General features: G+C 45.4%; 1 protein-coding gene across 4 annotated transcripts in view; it reads left to right on the top strand.

The window, feature by feature from the left end:
• The window catches only part of mtmr9 (myotubularin related protein 9), a 40,498-nt gene extending 19,109 nt beyond the window's left edge, over positions 1–21,389 (top strand). For all 4 annotated transcript variants that reach the window (XM_029734423.1, XM_029734425.1, XM_029734424.1 and 1 more), the window contains 2 exons: positions 4,745–4,896; positions 21,211–21,389. In XM_029734423.1, the coding sequence (XP_029590283.1) occupies positions 4,745–4,896; positions 21,211–21,374 (316 nt within the window). In that variant the 3' untranslated portion in view covers positions 21,375–21,389. The remainder of the gene's footprint in view (positions 1–4,744; positions 4,897–21,210) is intronic.
• Positions 21,390–21,754: the final 365 nt, after the last annotated feature.

Genomic DNA, 21,754 nt, shown 5'->3' with positions numbered 1-21,754 from the left:
CAAGTCAAAGGGTGTGAACACTTTCTGAAGACACTGTATTGGACATGTCGTCCATGATATTCCCTTTATAGTGCTGTACTTTTGACCAGGGCCTGTACAGTACATGGCCAGTTCTGCTGTTTCACTTGACCTTTTTTAACCTGTGACCTGGTCAGCCAGTCACACGCAGGTCAGCGTTACCTCACACCTGGTCAGCCAGTCAGACGCAGGTCAGCGTTTACCTCACACCTGGTCAGCCAGTCAGACGCAGGTCAGCGTTTACCTCACACCTGGTCAGCCAGTCAGACGCAGGTCAGCATTACCTCAGACCTGATTAGCCAGAGAGAGTGTTCTACAGGGGAGAATCGCTGTTCACTGGAAGGGACTGGGGATACACAAGTTACTGCTCAAGTTACCCCACTAAGTCTGAGATTAATACGGCTTTGAAGAGCCGCTGAACATGCCAATTGGAACGTTGCTCATTAAAAAAAAAAAACTAGATTTCAATGTTGTAGGTGTGTATCCTGACTGTTTGTCCCCCATGAAACACTGCCTATTTCACTTCCTCAAAATCCCCAGAATGAATCTTAGATAACTAAGATAATTAATTTTGGTATTTTTTTTTTCTTCCCCCGAATATGTAAAATTGCCCAACTAAAACATCATACTAAGGTGTTTTTGGTGCAGCAAATGTACATCGTCAAATCAAAAACTAATGTATTCTATTTACACTTTGTAGTCAATGTTGACGTTGGAATAACTTTCCTGGCTCATATCATAGGGCCTTCGCTGTAGCTCACTTGGTAGAGCATGGTGTTTGCAACGCCAGGGTTTTGGGTTCGATTCCCACGGGGGACCAGTACGGGGTGGGGGGAAATAAAATGTATGAAATGTATGCATTCACTACTGTAAGTCGCTCTGGATAAGAGCGTCTGCTAAATTACTAAAATGTAAATCATTGCCACGTTGGCAATTTTCAAAGGTTTGTTGCTTTTTAAAGGCAGTCCCTCTAAGGTAGACTTGCATCCTAAATGGAACCCTATTCCCTTTATAGTGCAAGTGCACTACTTTTGACCAGGGCACGATGTAGGGAATAGGATTCTGGTCTAAAGTAGTGCACTATGTAGGGAATAGGGTGCCATTTGGGACATAGACTTGTCACTCCAGCAGACAAGGCCCACTTACCCCTCTTAGTTACTTGGTTCTTGTGTGTGTGTGTGTGTGTGAAAGACTGGAGGGGTTACGTTTGGAACAGAGCTCCTAGCTGGTCTCATATTAAATCTCAACTAACTCATAATGAATAATGTGGAAATTGAGCAAGTTGAGGTGACTAAACTGCTTGGAGTAACCCTGGATTGTAAACTGTCATGGTCAAAACATATTGATGCAACAGTAGCTAAGATGGGGAGAAGTCTGTCCATAATAAAGCGCTGCTCTACCTTATTAACAACACTATCAACAAGGCAGGTCCTACAGGCCCTAGTTTCTACCTTATTAACAACACTATCAACAAGGCAGGTCCTACAGGCCCTAGTTTCTACCTTCTTAACAACACTATCAACAAGGCAGGTCCTACAGGACCTAGTTTCTACCTTCTTAACAACACTATCAACAAGGCAGGTCCTACAGGCCCTAGTTTCTACCTTCTTAACAGCACTATCAACAAGGCAGGTCCTACAGGCCCTAGTTTCTACCATCTTAACAACACTATCAACAAGGCAGGTCCTACAGGCCCTAGTTTCTACCTTCTTAACAACACTATCAACAATGCAGGTCCTACAGGCCCTAGTTTCTACCTTCTTAACAACACTATCAACAAGGCAGGTCCTACAGGCCCTAGTTTCTACCTTCTTAACAACACTATCAACAAGGCAGGTCCTACAGGCCCTAGTTTCTACCTTCTTAACAACACTATCAACAAGGCAGGTCCTACAGGCCCTAGTTTCTACCTTCTTAACAACACTATCAACAAGGCAGGTCCTACAGGCCCTAGTTTCTACCTTCTGAACAACACTATCAACGAGGCAGGTCCTACAGGCCCTAGTTTCTACCTTCTTAACAACACTATCAACAAGGCAGGTCCTACAGGCCCTAGTTTCTACCTTCTGAACAACACTATCAACAAGGCACTATCACTAATGTGAGATCTGGAAATGGGCGTTAGCTGAAGTCTGGGTTTGCTAAGTCTCTGAGTCATATTCCTGACCTCTCTTCCCAGCTTGAAAAGTCTCCACCCGTACTATTGAAACGCCTAGATTTTTGGTAACCTAGTCGGCTAAGACGTCGCTAACTAGGTGGTTACATGCGTTTTGCGAGGCAGAGGTCTTTGGTTCTAGCCTCGGTGTGAGAGGAAGTGGTTCAGCTAATCAAGCACAGCTTTATCGGTATGGGAAACATATATGTTAACATTGCCAAAGCAAGTGAAATAGATGAACTATAGTAAAATAAACAAACAAAAAATGTACAGTAAACATTACACTCACAAAAGTTCCAAAAGAATAAAGACATTTCAAATGTCATATGTCTGTGTACAGTGTTGTAATGATGTGCTAATAGTTAAAAGTAACAAAAGGGAAGTTTAAATAAACATAAATATGGGTTGCAGCTCAGTTTCCACCTCATTTTGTGGGCAGTGTGCACATAACCTGTCTTCTCTTGAGAGCCAGGTCTGCCTCCGGCGGGCTTTCTCAATAGCAAGGCTCACTGAGTCTGTACATTAGTCTAAGCTTTCCTTAAGTTTGGGTCAGTCACAGTGTACTCTCTGTTTATGGCCAAATAGCATTCTAGTTTGCTCTGTAATTTATATTTTTGTTTTATCATGATTTGGTTGGGTCTAATTGTGTTGCTGTCCTGGGGCTCTGTGGGGTCTGTTTGTGTTTGTGAACAGAGCCCCAGGACCAGTTCGCTTGGGACTCTTCTCCAAGTTCATCTCTCTGTAGGTGTTGGATTTGTTATGTTGCTTTGTAGGATTTAACGGGTCCTTTCTGTATTTTGATAATTAACAGGTATCTGGATGCATTATTTGTTGTTTTGTGTTGTACACAGAGGATATTTGTGCAGAGTTTCAATTTGGTGTTTGTCCCATTTTGTGAATTATTGGTTGGTGAGCGGACCCCAGACCTCACAACCATAAAGGCCAATGGGTTCTATAACTGATTCAAGTATTTTTGTTGTATTTTTAGCCTGATCCTAATTGTTATGTCAAATTTTAAGTTCCTTTTGATGGCATAGAAGGCCCTTCTTGCCTTGTCTCTCAGATAGTTCACAGCTTTGTGGAAGTTACCTGTGGAGCTGATGTTTAGGCCGAGATATGTATAGTTTTTTGTGTGCTCTAGGGCAACGGTGTCTACATGGAATTTGTATTTGTGTTTGTGGTCCTAGTAACTGAACTGAACTTTTTTTGGAACACCATTATTTTGATCTTATTGATATTTACTGTCAGGGCCCAGGTCTGTCAGGGCTGCTGTAGGCCCTCCTTGGTAGGGGACAGAAGCACCAGATCATCAGCAAACATTAGTAGGGTGAGGCCAGGTGCTGCAGACTGTTCTAGTGCCCTCGCCAATTCGTTGATATATATGTTGAAGAGGGTGGGGTTTAAGCTGCATCCCTGTCTTACCCCACGGCCCTGTGGTAAGAAATGTATGTTTGTGTACATGGATTTTATGTTGTATGTTTTTCCCCCAACACCACTTTCCGTCAATTTGTATAGCAGACCCTCATGCCAAATTAAGTCAAATGCTTTTTTGAAATCAACAAGACAAGACTTTGCCTTTGTTTTGTTTTTGTTTGTCAATATGAGTGTGCAGGGTGAATATGTGGTCTGTCGTACGGTAATTTGGTATAAAGCCAATTTTGACATTGGCTCAGTAAAAAAAAAAAATGATTGAGGAAATGTACGAGTCTGCAGTTAATGATAATGCAGATGATTTTCCAAAGGTTGCTTTTGACGCATATCCCACGGTAGTTATTGGGGTCAAATATGTCTCCACTTTTGTGGATTGGAGTGATCAGTCTTTGGTTCCAAATATTCAGGAAAATACCAGACCTAAGGATGATGTTAGAGTTTAAGTATTTCCAATTGGAATTTGTGTTTTTATATATTTAAATAATTTAGCATACCATCAACACCACAGGTTTTTGTTGGGTTGGAGGGTTTGTGTTTTGTCCTGCAGTTTATTCAATGTAATTGGAGAATCCAGTGCGTTCTGGTAGTCCTTTGGCGTTGATGCCTCATGATTGAGTATATCTGTGTTCAAGTAGACTGTGAGTTTGCTGTGGTCTGATAGGGGTGTCAGTGGGCTGAGTGTGAACGCTCTGAGAGACTCTGGGTTGAGGTCAGTGATAAAGTAGTCTACAGTACTACTGCCAAGAGATGAGCTATAGGTGTACCTACCATAGGAGTCCACTCAAAGCCTACCGTTGACTATATACAGACCCAGCATCCTACAGAGCTGCAGGAGTTGTGACCCATTTTTGTTGGTTATGTTGTCATAGTTGTGTCAAGGGGGGCATATGGGGGAGGGAATGCTTTCACCTCCGGGTAGGTGCTTGTCCCCCTGTGTGCTGAGGGTGTCAGGTTCTTGTCCAGTTCCGGCATTTAGGTCACCACAGACTAGTACATGTCCCTGGGCCTGGAAATTATAAATATTTCCCTCCAGGATGGAGACGCTGTTTTCATTAAAGTATGGGGATTCTAGTGATGGGATATAGGTAGCACACAGGAGGACATTTTTCTAATTTTCTTTTGAATCTCTCCTCCCCCCAGGTCTAAGTTGAACCTATCTCAGAAGACAGTCTCTCTGTGGTCATGGGTGAACCGGCCCCAGGAGGTGGAGAGGCTGTCTAACCCGCTCTACGAGGCCAACTGTCTGGTTATATGGCCCTCCGTAGCCCCTCAGAGCCTGCTACTATGGGAAGGTAAGAACCTGGCTCCATTCTTAACCCCTGACCTCAAATGTTCTTCCTAATCCCAGGTCGTTGTTCTGTTTTGGGTGATTCATGAGTAGAATGGGTTTAGGGGAGTTCGACACTTACTAATTCTGACGCACGACTAGCGACATCTAAAATTCCAAACCACATTTTTTTGTGTGAGAGCTGTTCATTTTTTTTTGTGGTTAGTAGTTACTGTTAAAATTTCTAAAAATATCTCTTGTTGTGCAACATTGTGGCCAGAAGGACTTTCAAAAGAAAAAGTATCTGTCTATTCAAGCTTCCCTCCCTTTTCTTAGTTTCTTGTTCACCTCTCAGTATGACCTCTTCCACTTTCTTTTTCTTAGTATTTATTATAGATCCCCGTTAGTTCCTGCCAAGGCAGCAGCTACTCTTCCTGGGGTTTATTATGTATCCCCGTTAGTTCCTGCCAAGGCAGCGGCTACTCTTCCTGGGGTTTATTATGGATCCCCATTAGTTCCTGCCAAGGCAGCAGCTACTCTTCCTGGGGTTTGTTATAGATCCCCGTTAGTTCCTGCCAAGGCAGCAGCTACTCTTCCTGGGGTTTATTATGTATCCCCGTTAGTTCCTGCCAAGGCAGCGGCTACTCTTCCTGGGGTTTATTATAGATCCCCATTAGTTCCTGCCAAGGCAGCAGCTACTCTTCCTGGGGTTTATTATAGATCCCCGTTAGTTCCTGCCAAGGCAGCAGCTACTCTTCCTGGGGTTTATTATAGATCCCCGTTAGTTCCTGCCAAGGCAGCAGCTACTCTTCCTGGGGTTTATTATAGATCCCCATTAGTTCCTGCCAAGGCAGCAGCTACTCTTCCTGGGGTTTATTATGGATCCCCATTAGTTCCTGCCAAGGCAGCAGCTACTCTTCCTGGGGTTTATTATGGATCCCCATTAGTTCCTGCCAAGGCAGCAGCTACTCTTCCTGGGGTTTATTATGGATCCCCATTAGTTCCTGCCAAGGCAGCAGCTACTCTTCCTGGGGTTTATTATGGATCCCCATTAGTTCCTGTCAAGGCAGCAGATACTCTTCCTGGCGTTTATTATAGATCCCCGTTAGTTCCTGCCAAGGCAGCAGCTACTCTTCCTGGGGTTTATTATAGATCCCCATTAGTTCCTGCCAAGGCAGCAGCTACTCTTCCTGGGGTTTATTATGGATCCCCGTTAGTTCCTGTCAAGGCAGCAGCTACTCTTACTGGGGTTTATTATGGATCCCCGTTAGTTCCTGCCAAGGCAGCAGCTACTCTTCCTGGGGTTTATTATGGATCCCCATTAGTTCCTGTCAAGGCAGCAGATACTCTTCCTGGGGTTTATTATAGATCCCCGTTAGTTCCTGCCAAGGCAGCAGCTACTCTTCCTGGGGTTTATTATGGATCCCCGTTAGTTCCTGCCAAGGCAGCGGCTACTCTTCCTGGGGTTTATTATAGATCCCCGTTAGTTCCTGCCAAGGCAGCGGTTACTCTTCCTGGGGTTTATTATAGATCCCCGTTAGTTCCTGCCAAGGCAGCAGCTACTCTTCCTGGGGTTTATTATGGATCCCCATTAGTTCCTGCCAAGGCAGCGGCTACTCTTCCTGGGGTTTATTATGGATCCCCATTAGTTCCTGCCAAGGCAGCAGCTACTCTTCCTGGGGTTTATTATAGATCCCCGTTAGTTCCTGCCAAGGCAGCAGCTACTCTTCCTGGGGTTTATTATAGATCCCCGTTAGTTCCTGCCAAGGCAGCAGCTACTCTTCCTGTGGTTTATTATGTATCCCCGTTAGTTCCTGCCAAGGCAGCAGCTACTCTTCCTGTGGTTTATTATGTATCCCCGTTAGTTCCTGCCAAGGCAGCAGCTACTCTTCCTGGGGTTTATTATGGATCCCCGTTAGTTCCTGTCAAGGCAGCAGCTACTCTTCCTGGGGTTTATTATAGATCCCCGTTAGTTCCTGTCAAGGCAGCAGCTACTCTTCCTGGGGTTTATTATGGATCCCCGTTAGTTCCTGTCAAGGCAGCAGCTACTCTTCCTGGGGTTTGTTATAGATCCCCATTAGTTCCTGCCAAGGCAGCAGCTACTCTTCCTGGGGTTTATTATGGATCCCCATTAGTTCCTGCCAAGGCAGCAGCTACTCTTCCTGGGGTTTATTATGGATCCCCATTAGTTCCTGCCAAGGCAGCAGCTACTCTTCCTGGGGTTTATTATGGATCCCCATTAGTTCCTGCCAAGGCAGCAGCTACTCTTCCTGGGGTTTATTATAGATCCCCATTAGTTCCTGTCAAGGCAGCAGCTACTCTTCCTGGGGTTTATTATAGATCCCCATTAGTTCCTGTCAAGGCAGCAGATACTCTTCCTGGGGTTTATTATGGATCCCCATTAGTTCCTGCCAAGGCAGCAGCTACTCTTCCTGGGGTTTATTATAGATCCCCATTAGTTCCTGCCAAGGCAGCAGCTACTCTTCCTGGGGTTTATTATGGATCCCCATTAGTTCCTGCCAAGGCAGCAGCTACTCTTCCTGGGGTTTATTATGGATCCCCATTAGTTCCTGCCAAGGCAGCAGCTACTCTTCCTGGGGTTTATTATGGATCCCCATTAGTTCCTGCCAAGGCAGCAGCTACTCTTCCTGGGGTTTGTTATAGATCCCCATTAGTTCCTGCCAAGGCAGCAGCTACTCTTCCTGGGGTTTATTATAGATCCCCATTAGTTCCTGCCAAGGCAGCAGCTACTCTTCCTGGGGTTTATTATGGATCCCCCATTAGTTCCTGCCAATGCAGCAGCTACTCTTCCTGGGGTTTATTATGGATCCCCATTAGTTCCTGCCAAGGCAGCAGCTACTCTTCCTGGGGTTTGTTATAGATCCCCATTAGTTCCTGCCAAGGCAGCAGCTACTCTTCCTGGGGTTTATTATAGATCCCCATTAGTTCCTGCCAAGGCAGCAGCTACTCTTCCTGGGGTTTATTATGGATCCCCCATTAGTTCCTGCCAATGCAGCAGCTACTCTTCCTGGGGTTTATTATGGATCCCCATTAGTTCCTGCCAAGGCAGCAGCTACTCTTCCTGGGGTTTATTATAGATCCCCATTAGTTCCTGCCAAGGCAGCAGCTACTCTTCCTGGGGTTTATTATAGATCCCCATTAGTTCCTGCCAAGGCAGCAGCTACTCTTCCTGGGGTTTATTATGGATCCCCATTAGTTCCTGCCAAGGCAGCGGCTACTCTTCCTGGGGTTTATTATAGATCCCCATTAGTTCCTGTCAAGGCAGCAGATACTCTTCCTGGGGTTTATTATGGATCCCCATTAGTTCTTGCCAAGGCAGCAGCTACTCTTCCTGGGGTTTATTATGGATCCCCATTAGTTCCTGCCAAGGCAGCAGCTACTCTTCCTGGGGTTTATTATGGATCCCCATTAGTTCCTGCCAAGGCAGCAGCTACTCTTCCTGGGGTTTGTTATAGATCCCCATTAGTTCCTGCCAAGGCAGCAGCTACTCTTCCTGGGGTTTATTATGGATCCCCATTAGTTCCTGCCAAGGCAGCAGCTACTCTTCCTGGGGTTTATTATGGATCCCCCATTAGTTCCTGCCAAGGCAGCAGCTACTCTTCCTGGGGTTTATTATGGATCCCCCATTAGTTCCTGCCAATGCAGCAGCTACTCTTCCTGGGGTTTATTATGGATCCCCATTAGTTCCTGCCAAGGCAGCAGCTACTCTTCCTGGGGTTTGTTATAGATCCCTATTAGTTCCTGCCAAGGCAGCAGCTACTCTTCCTGGGGTTTATTATGGATCCCCATTAGTTCCTGCCAAGGCAGCAGCTACTCTTCCTGGGGTTTATTATGGATCCCCATTAGTTCCTGCCAAGGCAGCAGCTACTCTTCCTGGGGTTTGTTATAGATCCCCATTAGTTCCTGCCAAGGCAGCAGCTACTCTTCCTGGGGTTTATTATAGATCCCCATTAGTTCCTGCCAAGGCAGCAGCTACTCTTCCTGGGGTTTATTATGGATCCCCCATTAGTTCCTGCCAATGCAGCAGCTACTCTTCCTGGGGTTTATTATGGATCCCCATTAGTTCCTGCCAAGGCAGCAGCTACTCTTCCTGGGGTTTATTATAGATCCCCATTAGTTCCTGCCAAGGCAGCAGCTACTCTTCCTGGGGTTTATTATAGATCCCCATTAGTTCCTGCCAAGGCAGCGGCTACTCTTCCTGGGGTTTATTATGGATCCCCATTAGTTCCTGCCAAGGCAGCGGCTACTCTTCCTGGGGTTTATTATGGATCCCCATTAGTTCCTGCCAAGGCAGCGGCTACTCTTCCTGGGGTTTATTATAGATCCCCATTAGTTCCTGTCAAGGCAGCAGATACTCTTCCTGGGGTTTATTATGGATCCCCATTAGTTCCTGCCAAGGCAGCAGCTACTCTTCCTGGGGTTTATTATGGATCCCCATTAGTTCCTGCCAAGGCAGCAGCTACTCTTCCTGGGGTTTATTATGGATCCCCATTAGTTCCTGCCAAGGCAGCAGCTACTCTTCCTGGGGTTTGTTATAGATCCCCATTAGTTCCTGCCAAGGCAGCAGCTACTCTTCCTGGGGTTTATTATAGATCCCCATTAGTTCCTGCCAAGGCAGCAGCTACTCTTCCTGGGGTTTATTATGGATCCCCCATTAGTTCCTGCCAATGCAGCAGCTACTCTTCCTGGGGTTTATTATGGATCCCCATTAGTTCCTGCCAAGGCAGCAGCTACTCTTCCTGGGGTTTATTATAGATCCCCATTAGTTCCTGCCAAGGCAGCAGCTACTCTTCCTGGGGTTTATTATAGATCCCCATTAGTTCCTGCCAAGGCAGCAGCTACTCTTCCTGGGGTTTATTATGGATCCCCATTAGTTCCTGCCAAGGCAGCAGCTACTCTTCCTGGGGTTTATTATAGATCCCCATTAGTTCCTGCCAAGGCAGCAGATACTCTTCCTGGGGTTTATTATAGATCCCCATTAGTTCCTGCCAAGGCAGCAGCTACTCTTCCTGGGGTTTATTATTACATTTCACATTATTAAACCTTTTATGTAACTAGGCAAGTCAGTTAAGAATAAATTCTTATTTACAATGACTGCCTACCGCGGAACAGTGGGTTAACTGCCTTGTTCAGGGGCAGAATGACAGATTTTACCTTGTCAGCTCGGGGATTCGATCTAGAAACCTTCCGGTTACTAGTCCAACGCTCTAACCACTAGGCTACCTACCGTTCCCTCAGGACACTACCCTACCACCACATATCTGCAACACAAAATCCATGGGTGTTTCTCAATATGCATGCTACCGTGCTCCACAGTCTCATGCTCCGAGTGCATATTCCGACAACGTTCTCTTGAGTACGTTCTTGTGAGGACGAGTGTGGAGAACACATAGAACATTCCATTTGAGCAGCACTCCCCCTACTGTATTACCCCACGCTGCACCTCCCCCTACTGTATTACCTCACGCTGAGCAGCACTCCCCCTACTGTATTACCTCACGCTGAGCAGCGCGCCCCCTACTGTATTACCTCACGCTGAGCAGCACTCCCTCTACTGTATTACCTCACGCCGAGCAGCACTCCCCCTACTGTATTACCTCACGCTGAGCAGCACTCCCCCTACTGTATTACCTCACGCTGAGCAGCACTCCCCCCTACTGTATTACCTCACGCTGAGCAGCACTCCCCCCTACTGTATTACCTCACGCTGAGCAGCACTCCCCCTACTGTATTACCTCACGCTGAGCAGCACTCCCCCTACTGTATTACCTCACGCTGTCCCTCCCCCTACTGTATTACCTCACGCTGAGCAGCACTCCCCCCTACTGTATTACCTCACGCTGAGCAGCACTCCCCCTACTGTATTACCTCACGCTGAGCAGCACCTCCCCCTACTGTATTACCTCACGCTGAGCAGCACTCCCCCTACTGTATTACCTCACGCTGAGCAGCACTCCCCCCTACTGTATTACCTCACGCTGAGCAGCACTCCCCCCTACTGTATTACCTCACGCTGAGCAGCACTCCCCCTACTGTATTACCTCACGCTGAGCAGCACTCCCCCTACTGTATTACCTCACGCTGAGCAGCACTCCCCCCTACTGTATTACCTCACGCAGAGCAGCACTCCCCCTACTGTATTACCTCACGCTGAGCAGCACTCCCCCCTACTGTATTACCTCACGCTGAGCAGCACTCCCCCTACTGTATTACCTCACGCTGAGCAGCACTCCCCCTACTGTATTACCTCACGCTGAGCAGCACTCCCCCTACTGTATTACCTCACGCTGAGCAGCACTCCCCCTACTGTATTACCTCACGCCGAGCAGCACTCCCCCTACTGTATTACCTCACGCTGAGCAGCACTCCCCCTACTGTATTACCTCACGCTGAGCAGCACTCCCCCTACTGTATTACCTCACGCTGAGCAGCACTCCCCCTACTGTATTACCTCACGCAGAGCAGCACTCCCCCTACTGTATTACCTCACGCTGAGCAGCACTCCCCCTACTGTATTACCTCACGCAGAGCAGCACTCCCCCTACTGTATTACCCCACGCTGCACCTCCCCATTCACTGACCCGTTCTTCCAGTCAGGACAATGACAACTATATAGACGAAACAAGATATACACAAAGCAAACGTTTTAAATCATAATTATCGGCTAGATATGGGAATTGTAATAATGTAGCTATCCAGATAGTTTAACAGGGAAAATTACCTTAAAAACTGTTATGCAAGATAGATGTCAATTCTTCGTGGCTAGCTAGCGGTAGTAGCTAGCCAGTTAGCCCTATTGATTTATTACGGGTTTGTGATCTAAGGTACGTAGACAGGTAAACATGCCAAAATTAACATAGCATGTATTTATTTACGTATCAAAATAAAATATTGTAGTCGGGCAACATGTGACATGTGAATAGTGTATTTTGTCTCACTCCGACTCTCATTTCCTGTCCACCGTTGATTTCAATACATTTTGCGCCGTTTTTTGTTGCGTTATATTTCTTTGCTTACTTTCTGTTGAAGCTTGCATCAATGCTTCTGTGTTCTCTCTTCATCCTCCTACCTCTTTCAGTCTCTCTCGTCCTACCTATACTCACCAGGAGGGGGCAGTATGCTGCTTGGTGTTTTATAACCACTGAACCAGGAGGGGGCAGTATGCTGCTTGGTGTTTTATAACCACTGAACCAGGAGGGGGCAGTATGCTGCTTGTAAACCAGGATGAGGCAGTATGCTGCTTGTAAACCAGGAGGAGGCAGTATGCTGCTTGTAAACCAGGAGGGGGCAGTATGCTGCTTGTAAACCAGCAGGGGGCAGTATGCTGCTTGTAAACCAGCAGGGGGCAGTATGCTGCTTGTAAACCAGGAGGGGGCAGTATGCTGCTTGTAAACCAAGAGGGGGCAGTATGCTGCTTGTAAACCAAGAGGGGGCAGTATGCTGCTTGTAAACCAAGAGGGGGCAGTATGCTGCTTGTAAACCAAGAGGGGGCAGTATGCTGCTTGTAAACCAAGAGGGGGCAGTATGCTGCTTGTAAACCAAGAGGGGGCAGTATGCTGCTTGTAAACCAAGAGGGGGCAGTATGCTGCTTGTAAACCAAGAGGGGGCAGTATGCTGCTTGTAAACCAAGAGGGGGCAGTATGCTGCTTGTAAACCAGGAAGAGGGGACAGTATGCTGCTTGTAAACCAGGAAGAGGGGACAGTATGCTGCTTGTAAACCAGGAAGAGGAGGCAGTATGCTGCTTGTAAACCAGGAAGAGGAGGCAGTATGCTGCTTGTAAACCAGGAAGAGGAGGCAGTATGCTGCTTGTAAACCAGGAAGAGGAGGCAGTATGCTGCTTGTAAACCAGGAAGAGGAGGCAGTATGCTGCTTGTAAACCAGGAAGAGGAGGCAGTATTCTGCTTGTAAACCAGGAAGAGGCAGTATGCTGCAAACCAAAAATAAACCAACTGAAGAGTCAACATCGACACAGGAGTGTGTGTGTCAGGGCTAGATATACATGGGAGGTTTTGGAAACCCTTCAGACCAGTCGATATTCCCTGTCAGTAATTTTTAAAAATCATCATAATTATATTTTTAATCTACGCCATATAATTGATTAACAAAAAAACATTCCCCAAAGCTGTTTGTTTTGTTGATTTATTTATTACACGCCCGCTGCACACGGGATAATCTGTAGGGCAGAGCGTTTAGCTCTCAAACAGCTTGGTTGCTGGTTGTTGCATGGAGCGAAGACCGGTAGGGGTACGAAATATGATCCAAGTTATATCTACCAGTAAAGGCAAGAATGGGTATTCAAACAAGGTATTTTATTTATTTTAATTTAATTCAGTCATCATGCAATAGCCTACCTTGAAAATCAGACATTTCCTCTAGGCTATTTGGTCCTTGAAAATGTCATTGAAGTTGCTAGCCGATTTAGAAGTTCTACTGCTGCGGACAGGCTGACCAGCCGGCGCGCGGACAGGCTGACCAGCCGGCGCGCGGACAGGCTGACACAAACACACTAATGAAGTCTGTCTGTCTGTGTAGCTAGTCAGTCTGACACAGACTTCATTAGTGTGTTTGTGTGGGTGTAACAGTGTAGGTTCCATCCCTCTCTTCGCCCCAACCTGGGCTCGAACCAGGGACCCTCTGCACACATCAACAACTGACACCCCACGAAGCATCGTTACCCATCGCGCCACAAAAGCCGTGGCCCTTGCAACACAAGGGGAACAACCACTTCAGGTCTCAGAGCGAGTGACGTCACCGATTGAAACGCTATTAGCGCGCACCACCGCTAACTAACTAGCCATTTCACATCGGTTACATGGGGACCATGCTGACTATTTAGTCAGGCAAGGCCCACAATATTCTGACATAGTTTAGAATGTAACAGTAATGTGAATGATAATGCATAATGCCATTGTGAAGGCCTATAAAAAAAAAAAAAGCATTATTCTTAAAGTGGTAATGAATAGTTTTTTTTTTGCTACATTTTGTGGGGAGTTTTTTTCCCCCTGTAGTCTATTACAATAAATATCAAATGTAGGCACTTGAAAATAATTATTAAGTGCTTGGAAAAAAGTCCTTGAATTTGCCAATGTCTGTATGAACTCTGTATAGGCTGCTTGTTCATCCTGACATGGATGGACGTCGATAACTGGCTTGTATCACGGGTGATCTGCCTGGTACCTGTCTTCCCTGTGGCTCAGTTGGTAGAGCATGGTGTTTGCAATGCCAGGGTTGTGGGTTCGATTCCCACGGGGGGCCAGTACAAAAAAAAATGCATGAAATGAAATGTATGCATTCACTACTTTAAGTCGCTCTGGATGAGAGCGTCTGCTAAATGACTAAAATGTAACGTAAAAAAATGGTATATCTACCACTTTGTTTAGCCGTTAGCAATGGTAATGACAGCCTAACTGTTGTAGGGTAGATGGAAATCCTATTATTATTATTTTTTGCCTGACTGCCAATCAGGCAAGATCATTTTTGTAGTGATAGCAACCAAAATACAAAGAATTCCAGTACTAATCTTTCTGGTTCCTCCCCTGTGCAGGGAATAGGGAATAGGGAGTAGGGAATAGGGAATAGGGAATAGGGAGTAGGGAATAGTGCTGCAGTATATGCCACCTCCGTATGTAAATAGCTAGGCTCATTAAAATTTTCTGGCAACCCAAAAATATACCTTACTTGCCTAATGGGCAAGTGCCTTTCAGACTTTAACGTCAAATCCTGGACAGGCTTACGAACTCATATGACTGGCTTACGAAGCTCATATGACTGGCTTACGAAGCTCATATGATCATATGACTGTCTTACAATGCTTTATATGGGTTACCAGACGTCACTGAATTCCACCCTGGCATTCTCTCCATAGCTGGGATGGTTGCTATCTGTGGCACGTTAAATGACTCTCTCTGCCCCTTCCAAAGTGTCCTGCGTGGGCAGCTTATTATAGGACGTCCTTACTGATTTTAGGGTGTCCTCACTCACTGTCACTTGAGTAGCCGTGATGCCTCCACAGAAGGTCAAAGGCCGGACGGGAGGCTTGCGTGCTAATTACTAGTCATCAACATCGATGGACAAGCCAGCCGTAAACAGACGCTAATCTTATAACCCCGATGTCCGCCAGATGCATATGCATTTTGTTTTGCCGGATGTCTAGCCTGCGTTTTCCGTACTTGACACCCAAGTGCTTCACTTTTTGAAATACAGTGAGGGGACAAAGGTATTTGATCCCCTGCTGATTTTGTACGTTTGCCCACTGACAAAGAAATGATCAGTCTATCATTTTAATGGTAGGTTTATTTGAACAGTGAGCCAGAATAACATCAAAAAAATCCAGAAAAACTCCAGAAATGTTATAAATTGATTTGCATTTTAATGAGGGAAATAAGTATTTGACCCCCTCTCAATCAGAAAGATTTCTGGCTCCCAGGTGTCTTTTATACAGGTAACGAGCTGAGATTAGGAGCACACTCTTAAAGGGAGTGCTCCTAATCTCAGTTTGTTACCTGTATAAAAGACACCTGTCCACAGAAGCAATCAATCAATCAGATTCCAAACTCTCCACCATGGCCAAGACCAAAGAGCTCTCCAAGGATGTCAGGGACAAGATTGTAGACCTACACAAGGCTGGAATGGGCTACAAGACCATCACCAAGCAGCTTGGTGAGAAGGTGGCAACAGTTGGTGCGATGATTCGTAAATGGAAGAAACACAAAAGAACTGTCGATATCCCTCGGCCTTGGGCTCCATGCAAGATCTCACCTCGTGTAGTTGCACGAGGTGAAGGACTGAAATCCTGCAGCGCCCGCAAGGTCCCCCTGCTCGAGTACATATACATGCCCGTCTGAAGTTTGCCAATGAACATCTGAATGATTCAGAGGACAACTGGGTGAAAGTGTTGTGGTCAGATGAGACCAAAACGGCGCTCTTTGGCATCAACTCAACTCGCCGTGTTTGGAGGAGGAGCAATGCTGCCTATGACCCCAAGAACACCATCCCCACCGTCAAACATGGAGGTGGAAACATTATGCTTTGGGGGTGTTTTTCTGCCAAGGGAACAGGACAACTTCACCGTATCAAAGGGACGATGGACGGGGCCATGTACCGTCAAATCTTGGGTGAGAAGCCAGGGCATCAGCCAGGGCATTGAAAATGGGTCGTGGATGGGTATTCCAGTATGACAATGACCCAAAACACACGGCCAAGGCAACAAGGGAGTGGCTCAAGAAGAAGCACATTAAGGTCCTGGAGTGGCCTAGCCAGTCTCCAGACCTTAATCCCATAGAAAATCTGTGGAGGGAGCTGAAGGTTCGAGTTGCCAAACGTCGGACAAAATCCCTCCTGAGATGTGTGCAAACCTGGTGGCCAACTACAAGAAACGTCTGACCTCTGATTGCCAACAAGGGTTTTGCCACCAAGTACTAAGTCATGTTTTGCAGAGGGGTCAAATACTTATTTCCCTCGTTAAAATGCAAATCATTTTATAACATTTTTGACATGCGTTTTTCTGGATTTTTTGTTGTTGTTATTCTGTCTCTCACTGTTCAAATAAACCTAACATTAAAATTATAGACTGATAATTTCTTTGTCAGTGGGCAAACATACAAAATCAGCAGGGGATCAAATACTTTTTTCCCACTCACTGCATTTCAAAAAGTGAAGCACTCCCAAATGCTCAATCAATGACTTCCTCTGGAGTTTGACGCATCTGGTGGCCTTCCTCTGGAGAAGTGAGGCGTTAGTCCCGAGTTATTCTGATGTCGTTTTTAGATTCATACAAGACTGGTCAGATGCTACTTAAGTTCCCTGACCTCTAACTCTAAAGGTTGAGTCATAACTTTTCCCAGTTTTACACCACTTTCACTCCCATTGACTTCCTATGCATGACTAAGGGTGTGTTCATAAATTCATTCTGGCAGTTCAGAGCGAATAAAATGTCACATTCGCCGAATACAATGAGTGCAGACTTTACAGTGAAATGCTTTCTAGAGCCTTTCCCAACGATGCAGAGTAAAAAATGTTTAAAAATAAATAAATACGAGGAATAAAATGTGGAGCTATATACAGGGAGTACCAGATCAATGTGGAGCTATATACAGGGAGTACCAGTACCAGATCAATGTGGAGCTATATACAGGGAGTACCAGTACCAGATCAATGTGGAGCTATATACAGGGAGTACCAGATCAATGTGGAGCTATATACAGGAAGTACCAGATCAATGTGGAGCTATATACAGGAAGTACCAGATCAATGTGGAGCTATATACAGGGAGTACCAGATCAATGTGGAGCTATATACAGGAAGTACCAGATCAATGTGGAGCTATATACAGGGAGTACCAGATCAATGTGGAGCTATATACAGGGAGTACCAGATCAATGTGGAGCTATATACAGGGAGTACCAGATCAATGTGGAGCTATATACAGGGAGTACCAGATCAATGTGGAGCTATATACAGGGAGTACCAGTACCAGATCAATGTGGAGCTATATACAGGGAGTACCAGATCTATGTGGAGCTATATACAGGAAGTACCAGATCAATGTGGAGCTATATACAGGGAGTACCAGTACCAGATCAATGTGGAGCTATATACAGGGAGTACCAGATCAATGTGGAGCTATATACAGGGAGTACCAGTACCAGATCAATGTGGAGCTATATACAGGAAGTACCAGATCAATGTGGAGCTATATACAGGGAGTACCAGATCAATGTGGAGCTATATACCGGGAGTACCAGTACCAGATCAATGTGGAGCTATATACAGGAAGTACCAGATCAATGTGGAGCTATATACAGGAAGTACCAGATCAATGTGGAGCTATATACAGGGAGTACCAGATCAATGTGGAGCTATATACAGGGAGTACCAGTACCAGATCAATGTGGAGCTATATACAGGGAGTACCAGATCAATGTGGAGCTATATACAGGAAGTACCAGATCAATGTGGAGCTATATACAGGAAGTAACCAGATCAATGTGGAGCTATATACAGGGAGTACCAGATCAATGTGGAGCTATATACAGGGAGTACCAGTACCAGATCAATGTGGAGCTATATACAGGAAAGTACCAGATCAATGTGGAGCTATATACAGGAAGTACAGTACCCTAGTTACCAGATCAATGTGGAGCTATATACAGGAAGTACCAGATCCAATGTGGAGCTATATACAGGAAGTACCAGATCAATGTGGAGCTATATACAGGAAGTACCAGATCAATGTGGAGCTATATACAGGAAGTACCAGATCAATGTGGAGCTATACAGGAAGTACCAGATCAATGTGGAGCTATATACAGGGAGTACCAGTACCAGATCAATGTGGAGCTATATACAGGGAGTACCAGATCAATGTGGAGCTATATACAGGGAGTACCAGATCAATGTGGAGCTATATACAGGGAGTACCAGATCAATGTGGATCTATATACAGGGAGTACCAGATCAATGTGGAGCTATATACAGGGAGTACCAGATCAATGTGGAGCTATATACAGGAAGTACCAGATCAATGTGGAGCTATATACAGGAAGTACCAGATCAATGTGGAGCTATATACAGGAAGTACCAGATCAATGTGGAGCTATATACAGGGAGTACCAGATCAATGTGGAGCTATATACAGGAAGTACCAGATCAATGTGGAGCTATATACAGGGAGTACCAGATCAATGTGGAGCTATATACAGGGAGTACCAGTACCAGATCAATGTGGAGCTATATACAGGGAGTACCAGATCAATGTGGAGCTATATACAGGGAGTACCAGTACCAGATCTATGTGGAGCTATATACAGGAAGTACCAGATCAATGTGGAGCTATATACAGGGAGTACCAGTACCAGATCAATGTGGAGCTATATACAGGGAGTACCAGATCTATGTACACAGGTTTTGTTTTTCCCCAAATTCTATTTACTTTATTTAGTTTTTCCAGGTTTCTGCTTTTCCCATTTTTTGTTTTCGGGTTTTCACTCTCAAAATTACAGCTTATTTAATAGAAAATTAAGGCAGCGTGAAGCGACAAGGCATCAGAATAGGTAATAATAAGGTATTTGAGGTAGATATGTACATGAAGGCAGTACCTGTTTTAAAATATTCAGTGCCCTTAGCCTTTTCTTTCTAATCGTTGTCCATTTTCCTTAACTTCTATGGGCTACCTGCGGGACACAGCCAGTGAAATATCAGGGCGGCAAATTCAAAACAACAAAATGTCATAATTCAAATTTCTCAAACATACAACTATCTTACACCCTTTGAAAGATACACCTCTCCTTAATCCAACCACATTGTCCGATTCTAAAAAGGCTTTACGGCAAAAGCATAAAGTTAGATTATGTTAGGACAGTGCCAACACAAGAAAAACCACACAGCCATTTTCCAAGCAGGAGAGGGGTCACAAAAACCAGAAATACAGCTAAAATTAAGCACTAACCTTTGACGATCTTCATCAGATGACACTCCTAGGACTCAATGTTACACAATACATGTATGTTTTGTTCGATAAAGTTCATATTTATATCCAAAACCCCCATTTTACATTGCCGCGTGATGTTCAGAAAATATTTTGCCTCCAATACTCCCGGTGAATTAGCACAACAATTTACAAAAATACTCATCATTAACATTGATAAAATATTAAACTGTTATTCAAAGAATTATAGATGAACATCTCCTTTATGCAACCGCTGTGACAGATATCAAAAAAGCTTCACGGGGAAAGCACACTTTGCAATAATCTGAGTACGGCGCTTAGAAAAAGACATCAAGCAATACAGATACCCGCCATTTTGGAGTCATCTAAAATCATAAATAGTATTAGAAATAATCACTTACCTTTGATCTTCATCAGAAGGCACATCCAGGAATCCCAGGTCCACAATAAATGTTGTTTTGTTTGATAAAGTCCATAATTTATGTCCAAATACCTCCTTGTTGTTTGCACGTTCAGTAAGCTACTCCAAATGTAGGAAGCACGCCAAAAATTTCACGACAAAAAGTTCTATTTACGTTCGTTGAAACATGTCAAACGTTGTAAAGCATCGATCTTTAGGGCCTTTTTAACATAACACTTCAGTAATATTCCAACCGGACGATTCCAATGTCTTGAAAAACTTTATGGAACACAGCTACCCCTCACGTGAATGCGCGCGTAATTGACGCCATGTCATTCTCTGTCATCAGACTCCAGGAGGTCTTGTTCGCTCTCTGTTGACTGCAAAAGCCTGAAACACGTTCTAAAGACTGTTGACATCTAGTGGAAGCCTTAGGAAGTGCAAATTGAACCCTAAGTCACTGTATACTGAATAGGCCCAGTCTTGAAAAACTACAATCCACTTCCTGGTTGGATTTTTTCTCAGGTTTTTGCCTGCTATATGAGTTCTGTTATACTCACAGACATCATTCAAACAGTTTTAGAAAGTTCAGAGTGTTTTCTATCCAAATCTACTAATAATATGCATATCCTATGTTCCGAGCCCGAGTAGTAGGCAGTTTAATTTGGGCACCTCATTCATCCAAACTACTCAATACTGCCCCCGGTCCCAGAAAGGTTCATTTGTCTTTCTTGATCTGGTCGTTGAGAATGTTCCTCAATTACTTACTTAACTTGCTTAAATCAACGGCAAAATAAAAGTTTTGACTTAAGTTTTGCTTGCTCTTGCATCAGCTGAACATAGAGGCCTGAGGATTGACTTGGTTTCAACCTGTATTTAACTACTTTATGGCTGAAATATACATGCTGAGCTGGTGATTTAAAGAATTCCCTGCAGGCCATAAGCATAGCCCTATAGGCCAAGTTGTTATGCTGCTACGGAGACTTTTTCAGTCCACCAAGCCCCCTTTCTCCTATGGGCCCTGGTCAAAAGTAGTGCACTATATAGGGAATAGGGCTGTAGTATAAAGTAGTGCACTGAATAGGGCTGTAGTGCACTGAATAGGGCTGTAGTGCGCTATATAGGGAATAGGGCTGTAGTGTAAAGTAGTGCACTATATAACGAATAGGGCTGTAGTGTAAAGTAGTGCACTATATAGGGAATAGGGCTGTAGTGCACTATATAGGGAATAGTGCTGTAGTATAAATTAGTGCACTATATAGGGAATAGGGTGCCATTTGGGGATGCTACCACTGACTGTCTCTCTCTCTCGCTGTCTCTCTCTCTCTCTCGCTGTCTCTCTCTCTCTCGCTGTCTCTCTCTCGCTGTCTCTCTCTCTCTCGCTGTCTCTCTCTCTCTCGCTGTCTCTCTCTCTCTCTCGCTGTCTCTTTCTCTCTGTCTCTCCCTGCCCCCCCCCCCCTCCCCCCTCAAGGTGTGTTCCTGCGTTGGAAGCGCAGCTCCAGGTGTCTGGATGAGGCATACGACGAGATGGTTCATATCATACAGTACAACAAAGAGCTGCAGAATAAAGTCAACAACCTCAGGAGACAGCTGGCCCAACTGGAGACTGAGGAGCCTCTGCTGCAAACACCGTAGAGGACAGGGGAGGGAGGGAGGAGGAGAGGTGAAGGAGAGGGAGGGAGGAGGAGAGGTGGAGAGGGAGGGAGGGAGGAGGAGAGGTGAAGGGGAGGGAGGGAGGAGGAGAGGTGAAGGGGAGGGAGGGAGGAGGAGAGGTGAAGGAGAGGGAGGGAGGAGGAGAGGTGAAGGAGAGGGAGGGAGGGAGGAGGAGAGGTGAAGGGGAGGGAGGGAGGAGGAGAGGTGAAGGAGAGGGAGGGAGGGAGGGAGGAGGAGAGAGAGGTGGAGGAGAAGAAGAAGAGTGGGAGAAGGAGAGGAGGAAGATTAAAGGAGAGGTAACAACACTAGGTTACTACTCCAGAGACCTGAGGCTGTATCTATTAAACATCATGGACAGGATA

Source organism: Salmo trutta, chromosome 35 (assembly GCF_901001165.1).
Source record: "Salmo trutta chromosome 35, fSalTru1.1, whole genome shotgun sequence".
Taxonomy (NCBI): Eukaryota; Metazoa; Chordata; class Actinopteri; order Salmoniformes; family Salmonidae; genus Salmo; species Salmo trutta.
Note: the sequence above shows the minus strand (reverse complement) of the source record. Positions and strands in the feature narration are given on the sequence as shown.